The sequence below is a fragment of the Physcomitrium patens genome, chromosome 5, assembly GCF_059467195.1.
Source record: "Physcomitrium patens ecotype Gransden chromosome 5, ASM5946719v1, whole genome shotgun sequence".
Classification (NCBI taxonomy): Eukaryota; Viridiplantae; Streptophyta; class Bryopsida; order Funariales; family Funariaceae; genus Physcomitrium; species Physcomitrium patens.
This window is the reverse complement of record NC_143414.1, coordinates 18,726,436-18,740,078: the sequence shown is the minus strand read 5'-3', so window position 1 is coordinate 18,740,078 and position 13,643 is coordinate 18,726,436. Positions and strand designations below refer to the sequence as shown.

General features: G+C 36.5%; 1 protein-coding gene across 1 annotated transcript; it reads left to right on the top strand.

Annotated features, from left to right (window-relative positions):
* Positions 1 to 2,499: 2,499 nt before the first annotated feature.
* LOC112282768 (mannosylglycerate hydrolase MGH2) lies at positions 2,500 to 5,670 on the top strand. Its single transcript, XM_024520836.3, has 4 exons — positions 2,500 to 2,736; positions 3,009 to 3,282; positions 3,665 to 4,435; positions 4,553 to 5,670. The coding sequence occupies exons 2-4, from the start codon at positions 3,158 to 3,160 to the stop codon at positions 5,088 to 5,090; spliced, it is 1,434 nt and encodes a 477-aa protein (XP_024376604.1). The 5' UTR covers positions 2,500 to 2,736; positions 3,009 to 3,157; the 3' UTR covers positions 5,091 to 5,670.
* The last annotated feature ends 7,973 nt before the right edge of the window (positions 5,671 to 13,643 follow it).

Below are 13,643 nucleotides of genomic sequence, written 5' to 3'. Positions count from 1 at the left end.
AACATAAAGTTAAACTATATAAAGACACATGCATGTATTTCTACCACTTCAAAGGAGAATGCAGTGTAGATGGAGATGTGGAGTTAAATACAAGGTGGATGACATTGATTCAATGATCAAGAGTCAATTTTGAGGACTATGAGGAAATCTATGGGTACCCTCAAATCTTTGTCATTCCATTATTCATGTAGTTGTCAACACAAGAGCTAGAGTCTATAATGCACAAGACACTCCTTTATTAATCTCATTTCTAATCTTGATATTAATGGTGTAGTGGAATAATTTTACTGTAAAAGTATGTTTTGTTGTTGTTCACAGATGGGTTGGTATTTAGAATGCTATGAACAATCTTCATTATAAATTTTACATTTCTGCAGGATGTTCTTCTGAACCATCTCCATGTATTCCTCACTTCTGTATCATTGCAATTGCATGTTTACATGGGTAACTTGGATTCTGAGTAAAAATGTTTTTGTGAACCACTGGTTGGAAATAAAAAATTGTCATCTCAGGGAAAAAGAAAAAGAGAAAAAGAAAAAGAAGGAGATCTGACTCTTATCAAATAATCAGCCTTCATCTTCTTCACTTACATTTATTTCTTTTTGTTATTTATTATGCAGGCAATTACATTAGTTCAATAACACTGTGAAAATATAAAATCATTCAAAGAGTTAGTACAGTAAGATATGTGTATATTTATAATATAATAGAATTGCGTCCATTTGGTAAAACACTTAAGGGAGTTTAGCTATAAGTCAAAGTGGTAAAGAAGCCTTCTCATTGGCCAAAAACATGTGTTGCCCTTTCATGATGTAAAAATGTATGTTGTCTTTTCATAATGTAGAACAATATGTTGTTCTTTCACAATCCACTTCTCCAAATATTGCCTATTTTAATTGTTGAATAAATAAAAATTTCTTTTGCAACCAATATTAAAAAAACATAAATGGTTCCATTGATATCCAAATTTTTATTGTTTGTTTGTTTGTTTGTTTGTTTGTTTGTTTTTTTTTTTGGATTAACCTTTCTTTAAGATTTGTTGATTAATGACTTGGCAACTTAAAATATTACAACTTTTTTATGCCCAAAGGCAAGAGTTTCTACCCTTTTTTTTGTGTGTATATATATATATATCTATATATACTTACACATATCATAAATACACATGCATACCAAATCTATTGTGCAACATTATTTGCACAACAATAAAGCTCTTACTATACAAAATAGAAGTTCTTCATCATTAAAACACAATACATTGTAAAAACATACCACTTATATGGCATGATGTATATATATTTATCTGTGGATGTTCAACATCAACATGAACCTAAACCAGTTATATCTGAACGAATACATGTTTACAATTAAATTTTGTGGATTTCAGAGCCAGAATCACTGAGGCCCACAGCCACCACCACCACCACCACCACTAATTCCTTACTTCTTGTTCATCTTGTTCATGTTTCTTCATCGTTTAAGAACCGAGTTGGGGTTGCCACATGCCTCATGTGTTGAGGGCTTTTAAATGGGGAGGGTGGAGCGATGCTTCTCGTGAGACCGTAACCACTTCACTTCCCCTTCTAGCCCACACTCCTCCCCTTTCACCCACAATGACAAGTTGCAGGAGCAGCATCAATATTGTATGGCCATCGCTGCACCCTTTTGGGTGGAAACACCCACTCACAACCCATTTAATAATCGTCAGTCCTTTCGATGGTGCAAAAGGCTTAACGAAAAGCTAAAGGATCCGGAAAACAACACAGCCTGTGTGAGCAAAGGTAGCTAGAATCTGGACAGAAGACTCACTATGCCTACGTCAAAATTTGCAGAGGTTGCGTTCCAAGGACAACGAGATGGCGTCTTTCGGAGGAAACGTCCACTTGCCTCTCGAGCTTAGTGGAGAGGCTAAGGGGAAGATCTAGGAGCTTTTACAACGATGGATGCCTTTCTAACATGTGAGGACGATTCCCGCAGAAGAAGAAGCTCTGATTAAGCGCAGTAGTGGTGCTGCTCGACGTGGGAAATGGCGCTGGTCTCTCCGCAACCAAGGTCGTGTCTGCTACGAATACGCCGAAGCATCGGGATACCCGGACCTGTCGATGATACCCGAGCGTAGCCAGGTAGGTGTGGCACCGGCGCGGCTCCCGAGGGCGGGTCGTCGCGAGATTCCCCCTCCGGGACCCGGCCCGGGGTACCAACCTCGGGGGTTGCGCCCCACCCTGCTGAACGACGGGCGGATTCAACGAGCCCGAAGCTATTCCCATCGCGGGTGATGCCTCGCCCGTCGAATCGTCGGGTAAGGCACTATCTTGTTTTCGAGTTTTCTGACCGGAGGACGGCATCTGCATTCTGCGGTGAGGGGAGCCTAAGGGACGTGTTCTCGTCTTCCGACCAGAGGACGGGGACGGGTTGGCGCTTGTGAGGGGGCGGCGATGTCGTTCCCTTCCATTTGCGGGGGGGGGGGGGGGGGGGGAGGCGATGGATGGCACCTCAACAGCACACGGCCGCTCTTCGGGGGCGTAGCTGCGATGTCCGAGAAGTGCTGCAGAGAGGTTGCAGGACAGGGCATCCTCAAGAGAAAGAGAGCATCGGTTGAGAATAAAGAAAATTCCAGTGTACACATGTTTATTATTCGCCGCAAAGATTCAGTCTCATCCTGTTGGGTGTCAATGTTGAGCTTCCAGAACAGGGGCATTCATGTCTTGGTGGACTCTTGTAACTCTTATCCACAAGGTGGCTCCCAATTGCTTTAAGTAGCCACCCTGCCCTCACTTGTTCATCATTCGTGGCCTGTTGCGTTCACTCCTCCATTTGCATCCGTTATTTGCGTTATTTGCGTTATTTGCGTACACTACTGTGTCTTGCAATTCACACTTCTTTGTGTGCGATTTGCATTGTTGTTGTTGTTGTTGTTGTTTTTTTTTTTTTTTTAATTCTCTTCGGAGAAGTTCTTCGAGAGCTTGATTTCCGTTGTATTTTTTCATTTTCTTTGACTTGCCTTGAAGGCAGTGGCATGGTTTGCGGGCTGCTACGGTGTTGTTATCGAATATTTTGGGTGGAGACGTGCGATCCAGGTTACACTGGGAGGCGGGCGAAGAACTGATCGGCTATAGTGTTCCTGCTGGGTTGAAAACGCGGAGGTTGGGGACGAGACATGGCGCCAGTTGCAATGTTGTCGACGATACCGGCCACTGAGGCACCGGCACGCCCTGGATGTGGAGGGGCATTGGACTACTCGACTCCAGCGGCGGTTCCTGGAGCCAAGAGGGCCGATCTTACGTAAGTGATAATCAGCAGCTGTCAAGAAATAAAATTGTCCTGTCAAAACTAGGTCGAGTTGACAAGTAAAGTCCACCACACAACTGGATGAACGTGAACAGTTGGTGGAGAATGGGACAATAACTTTTTCGAGATCGACGATGTTCGTGTCGAATGCATGCTTCAGTTTTGGGTGATGATGTGTTCTTGAATGTTTGCAACAACATGATCAATCCTAAGCAGAAACAGAATTTTTCCGTTAATGCAGCTGCATCGGCATTTTCCACCAAGGTCGTCAATTCTCGTCTTTCTCGGACATGGTTGCGTCTGCGTTTATAGTGACTATTTCTGACAAGATTTTTTAATTCATCCCTTCTTCTTTGGGTTGCGGTGTTGGATGCAGTGATGAATGTCAAAGTTATGCATACAAGAAATTGCAAACTCTGCTGTCAGACTCGCGCGAAATTTTGATTGACAATGATCAAGGGGGCTACACGATCCCCGCGAAGGGACTGTACCCGTACCAATGGAATTGGGACTCCGCGTTGGTGGCGATGGGGTGGGCCACGCTTGACGAAGCACGCGCATGGGAGGAGATGACCAAGCTCTTCTCCGCGCAGTGGGACGATGGGATGGTTTCCCATATCGTTTTCCACAAGCCTTCCACCACCTACTTCCCTGGCCCTGAGATTTGGGGCTCCGTGGAGAAGCCGCGCAAATCTACAGGCATCACCCAACCACCTGTGGCTGCCATAACAGTACGAAATCTTTTCGAGCAAGCCGTGAATAAGGAACTGGCCTTGACGAAAGTGAGAGAGCTCTTCCCCAAACTTCTTTCATGGCATCGTTGGTTCAAAACCGCTCGCGATCCCGAGAACACTGGTCTGGTAGCCACTCTGCACCCTTGGGAGAGTGGCATGGACAACAGCCCCGCATGGGACGAGCCGCTCCGCAACGTCCCCGTCGATGATATTCCACCATACGTGAGGGCAGACTTGACCCATGTGAACAGCTCCATGCGCCCAAGCCAGGCCGAGTACGATCGTTTTCTTACCCTCGTCTACCGCTTTCGCGCCGTGGACTACGATTGCAACCAGCTCTACTACTTGTCCCCCTTCCGTGTCACCGATTTGTGCACTAACAGCGTCCTCTACCGCGCCAATCTCTCCCTTAGGTAGGAATGATCCTCGAAGATCTTTTATTCTTTCTACTTCCACTTTCGGTTCGAAATTTCAGCCATCATGGAGGTTCGCTTTCCTGACGCTCACTTTTCACCCTTGGTTTGTGGCAGATGGCTGGCCGAGTTGCTTGGAGAGTTGGACGTCCTCCCTGAGATTGATGGATGGCTGGAAAGTACTCGTGCAGCGTTTAGCAGTCTTTACGACCCTGAGGCAAAGATGTTCAAGTCCAAGGATCAGCTGACGGGGAAGTTGTTGAATGCCAGCACATCTGCCGGTTTCCTGCCTCTCTTCGCCCGGATTGCTACTCCTACACAAGCCCAGGAACTCGCTGGCACCCTGGAACGGTGGTTGAGTTGCGTCAAATACGGAATCCCTAGCAACGACCCTGAATCAGCCGATTTCGAAGCTCTCCGCTACTGGAGAGGACCCATCTGGGCCATCGTGAACTGGATGATCACCGATGGCCTTCGTGCTTACGGATTCGACTCCCTTGCGCAGCGCGTCGAATCCGACACCTATGAACTTCTTGGGTCTGGCATTTACGAGTACTATGACCCCACTGACGGCAAACCAGCAGGCGGTGGCAGCTTCTCGTGGACTGCCGCGATGTGCCTCGCTTGGCTCAGCAAAGCCGTCCCTTCTTCATAGATGACGACCAACTATACAAATACCGTAGAAACCGCTCACTCATATAAACAAATGCGATCCCACACGAACACCATCCTGCCATGCGAGAAGTCCGGTCTCAGGCTTTTGTATATTGACATGCCTGAAGATCGCTTGACTGAAGAAGTAATTGGTAATAACAACTGCTTGATACTCTCTTTGACAGAACCGACAAGTAGCTTAACATACAGACACCAACAACAGACAGACCTAACTTATGATTGACAGAGTTTCTCGGAACAACATTTTGGCTACGGCAACGGCGAACCTGTGGGCAGGATCTTGTGGGTGAGGAAGTATTAATGAGGAATGTCGTAAGTTATAACTGGTTAAAGAATAAGTGATTAGTATAGAAGTTAGTAACATGAAGAAGCAACCCCAAGCAATTCGAGATTTGAATTAGAATAATGGCAGTGAAGACAGCTTTCGACATTTTATTGACAATGGTGATCATGCTTGGAGCCCACAAGGGGGTTTCAACTGGAACATGCTGCGCCCGCATTAAGGGTGGATATACGTACCATGGAAAGGAACTCTATATAAGAAAAAAAAATTCCACCTACGAGTATGGATCTCTGTCACTTGTGTCTGCCGCTACTGTTGTCTCGGACGCGCTTCCAACCTGTGTCATCGGGCATCGTGGGAATCGTTTCGGGTTATAGAAGTTCGTCTGTAAAACTCGCCGAATGAAGTCTAACTCGTGGCCCAGACTTTCTACACCAATTACTGTGAAATGTTCAGTGGAGTATAGGAATGTGAGAAATCCTCCGTGCTGATCTTCTCATGCTTTTAATCTCTCTGATCTATGAGCTGCAGGGGGTCCGAGTATCCAAACTTTATTGCAAACAAACAGCATTCTGTTCTATACTTTTGAAAACAGCATTCTGTAATGCATTAGCTTTTCGTAATCGAGTCGAAGATGTTCCACGCGACCCTGATGAAATCCTGCGCTCCACTTCCCAGTTCTACCCGAGCATACAAAATCCTGAGTGTCCAAACCACTGTTGACTTATTCCTCATCTCCAGATACAACAATTCCGTGAATCTTATCATCAAAAAGCATTTGAATCGTTGCTGTCTCAGCAATAAGCATCCAGAGATCACAAAGCTAATCTGGAGCAAGCTCTGGACTCACGACGTGGGTCACTCCAATGCTGAGATCATAGCTCTTGGCATTGTGAATTCTGATATCGCAACAGCTGTGCACATCAAACGGCGACAGTGTTAAAGTTCCACAACGGATTAGCAATTGTGCACCATTTGTGCTTCAGGGACAGTCAACTTCGCACCGAATCAGCTGATGGCCCTGCACTGGTAGCTTAATGAAATCCAGTGGTATCAATACCTTCCCTCTCGTTTGAGGCTCCATATCCAAGACGGGGTGTTACTGGAGAACGATGGTTCAGGAGCAGATTTCGAAGAATTTTATAATGAAGATCTCCCCAAGTGGACGTTTGCCGAAGAATGTATCTTGTTCCAAGAAGAAGAGTTGATTTTTTCAACAAAATCTGCAAAATCTTTTTCTTTTGAAATGATAGGTGACAAGTGTGAACAACACATTAAGGGGCACTAGAAGGAGAATGGACAAATAAAAGTTTGACTAAGAATTGAGGAGCCAATAAGAGAGTGTCATTGTAGAGATCATTAGAGAATATAATTTGTTAGGAGATAGGAAGCAGATGAAGAATAATTTTTAGAGCATATTTATTGAAGGTAAAAATATTGTAGAAACTTAAGTATCTAATTATTTTACATGCATAGATAAATTTTCAATAGCAAGACATTTTGATTATGCAACTTGATTAATTTATTTTCAAATAATAAACAAGTTAATCTTTAATAACCTCACTTCTCATAAGATTGTTTGGTCTTGATATTACAACATAGTCTCCACATTTTGTCATCAACCTTGAATAAAAGTTGTTTTTTTCTTAAAAATACTATTTTTTATTATTTATTTTTTAATCCTCTTTTAATTATAAATTTAAAAATTCAAAATTAAAAAATTATGGATGATAATCAAAATTAGTAAAAAATATAATTTTTTAAATAAAAAAAATATATTATATTATTATATGAATTTTTTGTTAATTGCAAAAGAGTTATCTAACTATCTTGGTGATAGTTGATGGTACTCTATGAATATTATTTTAATACTTGATTCACAAGTTTTATTTGTCTATTAGTTTGAAAATGAAAAGTTGAAGATATCTTAAAATCAAATTTTATTATATTAAAGAGTATCTTCTAAAATCTTGATATAAAGTGAGGACTTGAATTAGATATAATATCACAAACAGTCCATATTATTCATAGATATTATAAAAAAAAAGGTTTAGTTTACTATCAATATTCATTTGTGATAAATTTGCATTTAAAGCAAAGTATAATGAATTTTTTTCTTTAAAAATAGCTTTAAACATTTTGAATACCATAATGTAAAAGGTGATGTAAATATTATATTTAAAACTTTAATTGTTAATTTTGTAGCTTTACTCTATTTAAATTCTCTTTTGAAAGTTAATTTTACAAAAAAATAATAATTTAAGAAAAATTCTTAGTAAATATTTAATAATAATTCAATACGATGTATTTCAAAAATTCTACTTAAGTTGAATAAAATATACATTATTCTATCTTGGCTTAAAAACTTGCATCTTTTATTTTTTGTAGTACAAAATTAAATATATATTTTATATTATTTTATATCATAATAATATATAAGTATATTATCTAAATAATATATAATAAAATAATCTACAAATTTAAAGATTCATCATTTATCAAAATTTAAAAAGTATTTGAAATATTTATAAGTCCAAAAGATATGACATTATATTTAAAATAACCACAATTATTTTAAAATGTTTTCTTCTATTTATTTTATTTTTTAATATATATTAAATTTTAGGCTCTTTATAAATCTAACTTAATATAGATTTTAGCTTCACTCAATTGATTAAAGAACCTTGATATCAAAATTAAAAGTCATATATTTTTTATAGTCATTTTGTTAAGTCTATAATAATGTACATTTATTTGCAAGGATCAATCTTTTTTCTTTATAAAAAAGAATAGTGTTCTTATAAGAGATTTTGAATGTTGAATGAAGTTCTTTGTAAGATTTTTATTAATATTTTCTTTCAAAGTAGTAAGATTATTTTGCAACAAATTGTGAATTAGTCCAAATAGTGGTTAAGCTCTTTCTTGAAGATTAATTACACAATTATTTAATATATAAATATTTAAAAAAAAATCTTGATATTTTTGATATTCTTCTAAGATAATATTGTAATTTTTATTTAAATAAAGATTTTATATTTTATAAATAAGAAACAAATCATTTTTTTTTTGTAGCTTACATAAACTCTTTAGCTCCAACAAATAAAATTGAGATAATTTGTTGACATTTGGACTAAATTATAAAGCAATATTTTATAATTTTTAATCAATATCAAAATTCTATAATATAAATCACATAAGACCAATTACAAGTAAATTAGGAGGATATTGAATGATATTAAAGAATATGTCTAATTTTTTTTTTATAATATTACTTTCAATTTCTTGGTTTATGCTATATTATTTCCAAATGTGTGTAGTTGAATATTAATAATCTCTATTGGAGTAAGTCAAATCTACTTTAAAAGTATTAATTTTTGTTGTTGTTCAAAGTTTGTATCTTTAAAATGTATAGAGGCTCTAGCATCTAAAAGCACTTTAATTAAAAATTCACAACCTTAGGTTTTAATAAATATAAGAGATTTAAAAGAAGTTATAAGAATTTGTAGTAGCATAAACTTGTATTTCATAGTTGTAGTCTAAAATTTTTTAATTGCAATATTCTTATTATAATTAGATATCTTTATGTTTTTACTTTATTATATTTAATTTGTATCCTTTATCTTAAATTTAGTTGATTTGATATCATGATCTTGTATCTTATGAATTGCTTTTTCATAATATAAATACAGAAATTTTTAATAGTTTTATTTTTATTTATTTTTTTATTTTTTAATCACTTAAATCAAATCGTATTAATTTTTTTAGGTTCTTGCTTTGACAAATAAACTTTTGAGGACTTAGAAGTTGTTATTACTCAATTTGTTCTTTTCTAACAAAGATTTTGTTCTTGGAACCTTTTAAAGAGTTGATTGTTGCATGCCATTGAAGATGCATCGATCGATCAACTTGCATGTAGTGTCTTTTATGTGAGGTCAGTGCCTCAGCACTGCAATTTGCATCCTCAATTACTTCATCAAGCCCAATTGCAAGTTTCTTGTCGTAGGAATTGTTATTTCCATGAACCTCATCCACTTTATTTTCATAGGTTTGTGAGACATCTAAATCAGATTCTTCTTGACATGAATTCTAAACTCGCACATAATCTTCAAGGCAAGAAGTTCAGTAGCTCTACTACATACCCAATCCGGTAATCCAGCACCTCTACCAATTGCAAAAGCATGAGACCTTATAGCATAACAATTTGTGACAAATACTCGATAATTGCTTGAGCGATAACGCCTCCCTCATGTGAGCTGGTTCCTCACAAGATGTCGACCTTCAGTTGTTGGTAGTAATTGTTAGTAGCAGTTGCAACTTGCTCAATATGTTTGCCCTCTTTATAAGCGCCTTCTCCACCAGCTCCTTCTCTTCATACCTTAGCTCGTAGTTCAGCTTCGCTGACATCGGCCACAGCTTGTTCTTCTGGTCATCCATGTAAACGTTGCTCATGATCTGCACAAACCCGCACAAACCCGCGCTGGCACTTTGCAGACCCCCTGTTTATTGACGTCCACCTCTTCTTAGCCGGATCAAAAAAATGCTCGCCCCACAGCCTTTCCATTATCTTCTTCCTGTGCACTCTGAACCTCCCGCAAGTATCTTTGCGAAGTTTGTCAACGAGAAAGCCCACCCCTGCAGACCCGCTGAAAACGACTCTGTCCCCTTCTCCGGATACACCTGCACGTCCCCCATCAGCGCGTCTTCGGACATTACAATGATCACGTCTGCGCTCACTGAGTCTCTGCGACCCGTTTTCTCGAGACGAGGCAAGTTTCTTTAATATTTTGTTGAAGTCCTTGTGGAACAGTTGGTCAAGGATGGTTAATCTTGCAGACTGTGCGGGCCGCACCGCAAGTCCTTCCGATGGGGAGTCTCGCACAAGCGTAGCGGATCCTTGTGATAAGGTCAATTGAGAATGCGCAACACCATCGTTGAAACACTATTTCTCAGGACTCGCATTGTACAAAACCTTGTTACACTCCGAGCAATCCTGCCGTAGCCTCATATATTTCTTCATGATATCAAAGCTTAGCCTACTCGCTCTTGTCGTGAAAAACCTATTAGAATTTACCACCCCACGTTCATGAGATAATCCCAGCTTGTTCACAATCACTTGCTGGAATGTTTGGTACTAAATCTCGCCGCTCTCTTGCAACTTCAAGAAGCATCAATTTATTTTGTTAATCGTCAACACCGGCTTGATTCTCTCTGCTAGAGCTAGTGACAGCAGAGTCCATGTGTGCACTCACACTATCGGGTCGGACCCCAAAATTTCCCAGCCTACCATGAAGTCTTCATGCACATCCATATTATATTTAACTCTTTTGTACTCCGGACTTTCCTCAATCATAGACAATACTATGGGATCTAAATTGGACAATTGCTTCAACCCCTCGACCACCTTTGGGAGGTTTAGTGCAGTTTTGTATTGCACTGGCATATGCAACATGGGTAGCATTAAAACCTTCTTCATCTAGATTGAGTGCACATCCATTTCTTCCTTGCCTATCAAGGTTGCATTCTTAGTGATGAATTGGTCCAACTCAACCATCACCACTATGTTCTTGTGTAATATGTCTTCTATTGACTTGTGCTGCCTTTCCAATGAGATAAGTATCTCAACAAGATAGATCAAAATTATTACTTGTTGGAAGAAGTTCATAAAGTTGATGACAAAGAGTTTTTGATCTTGAATAAATATTACATGATTGTACAAAGTCTTTGAGTGCCTTCATTATTTGAGGCCACCAAAAATTTCTTGATATTAGCTTCAAAATCTTATTGTATCTAAAATATTCGGGTGTTGAAAAGTTATGACAAGCTTAAAGAACACATAATCATACGTTGCATTTTGAAATGTATGATTGTTTCTTAAAGTAGAATAGATTATTTTTGAACTCAAATTTTGAAATATCATGAGACTTAAAAGAATTATTTTTGATATCATAAACAAAAAGATCAAAAGACATACTTAATTGAATTTACTTTATAAAGATTGAATCAACAATCAATGTTGATTTTATTGCTCAAAAATATAAATACTTTGGCTTTAAGAGGATCATTCATTGTTGACCAAGAGTTGTATTTCCTTCTTTTAGTGAAAATTAAGAATGTCTAAAAAAAACATCTGATAAACCTTGTTATTTTTTAGGTCTATAAGTGATCTTGAAATCAAATCTTGATAAGAACATACTTCAACAAGCTTGGCAATAATTCAAAATACATGTCAATATGAAGTACTTGAAGTTCTTGTAATCCATATATATAATAATTAGATAGGAAGCATCTTCTAGATAATGATGATATTTCTTAAATTAATCCACAATTGTAAGAAGTTCTTTGTTATGAATCTCGTAATTAATCTTGGATGTTGAAAATTTCTTAGAATAAAAAGCTATCAAATAGAACTTATCATCAACTTCTATTTGTGATAAAACAATACCTATCGCAAAGTCTAATGCATTTATTTCTATGAAGAACACCTTAAAAAAATTGATATAATACAAAATTGGTACAAAAATAAATGGTGTTTTTAAGGCTTCAAAAGATATTTCAACTTCTTTACTCCACTTAAATTTTTCTTTACATGTCAGATATTTAAGAAGAGTTACAATTTGAAAAAAAATCTTAATGAAGATTTGATAATAATTGGCAAATCTCAAAAAACATTGTACATTTTTTACTATTTTTGAGACCTTCCAATTTATGATATTTTGGACCTTTTTAGGATCTATTAATAATCTTTTGTTGAAAATGATATATTCTAAGAACTCAACTTGACTAGTGTGGAATATAAACTTTTCTATCTTTGCATATAATCCTCTATCTCTAAGTTTTTGTAACATATGACTAACATGAAGATTATATTCTTCTATATTCTTAGAATAGATTAGAATGTTGTCTAAATAATAAATGACAAAACTATCAAGAAATTCACAAAAGACATCATTCCTAAGATGTTGAAATACAATTGGTACATTCATGAGTGCAAAAGGTATGACATTATATTCAAAATATCTATATCTAATTTAGAAAGCAATCTTCCACTCATATCCTCCTTTAATATGGATCAAGTTATATGGTCCTTGTAGATCTATTTTTGTATAGATCTTTGTTTGATTGAGTTGGTCAAGAAGTTTTAAAATCAAAGGTAGGAAATATCTATTCTTCATGGTAATCTTGTTAAATCTTCAATAATCTATATACATCTATAGAGATCCATCTTTTTTTTTCACAAATAAGATAGAAGCTTATGCTAGGAATTTCAAATGGTGTATGAAGTTTCTTAGCTAAGTTCTTGTCAATGTATTTCTTTAGTGTAGCTGATTCATTTTGCAATAAGTTATAGATTGGTTTAAATGTTAGTTGAGCTCTTTCTTGTATATCAATTGAAAAATCATAAAATTAATATTTTAGAAAAATATCTACATTTTTTTTTCAAAAATATCCTCAAAATCTAGATATTAGATAGAAATATCACTTAACGTCTTTCTACCATGAAAAATAGATGTTGGCATATATAACAAAAGATGAGTCTTCTTTTGCCACATGCATGAAAGCTCTTACATCTATTGATAAGGGTTTGGATGTATTAGATTTATCTATTTCTATTTTACTATCAAAATTTTAAATTAAACTATAGAAAAAATTAAAGTTAAAAAAATCCAATCTATCTAAAGATTATATTTTTATAATGATAATAATCTTAAAATAACTTCATTAGAAGAATATCTTATTATATTAAATATCATTACATTATTATGATATTTAATTGCTACATCAAAAGGAATAATCTCATGAATAACATCTCCAAGAAATAACAACCAATCATCTATAACTTCTACATGTATACATTTAGTTTTCTTGACTAAAGATATTTCTAACTTCTTGACAAAGTTGTTGTCCATGAAAGAAGCTGAGGCTCTTGAATCTAATAATTTAAAGGCTTTGTGATTTTTAGGTCCTAAATATACATCTATTATAAAATAAGGTGAGGGATCTAATGAGAGAACATGACCTTTACTAGGTATTGCATATGATTCTACCCACACCGTTCTTACTGTAGGTAGAAAAACTTATTTTTTGACACATTGTCTTTTTTAGCAATTATGTTCCTCATTTTGTGATTGCATTGCTTTTTTAAACAATCTTCAGTAGTATCTTTAGATTCTCCATAATATAAGCACAAATCTTTTTTTATGATATCAAGTCTTTTCTTATTTAATAAGGAATTTAAAATGTACTATATCA

Excerpts from the sequence above, each read along its gene's own strand:
- LOC112282768 (XM_024520836.3), top strand. The coding sequence starts at position 3,158 with ATGGCGCCAGTTGCAATGTTGTCGACGATACCGGCCACTGAGGCACCG. Across the intron at positions 3,283-3,664 it reads GCCAAGAGGGCCGATCTTAC|TGATGAATGTCAAAGTTATG; the intron begins GTAAGTGATAAT and ends TGTTGGATGCAG. Across the intron at positions 4,436-4,552 it reads CGCGCCAATCTCTCCCTTAG|ATGGCTGGCCGAGTTGCTTG; the intron begins GTAGGAATGATC and ends GGTTTGTGGCAG.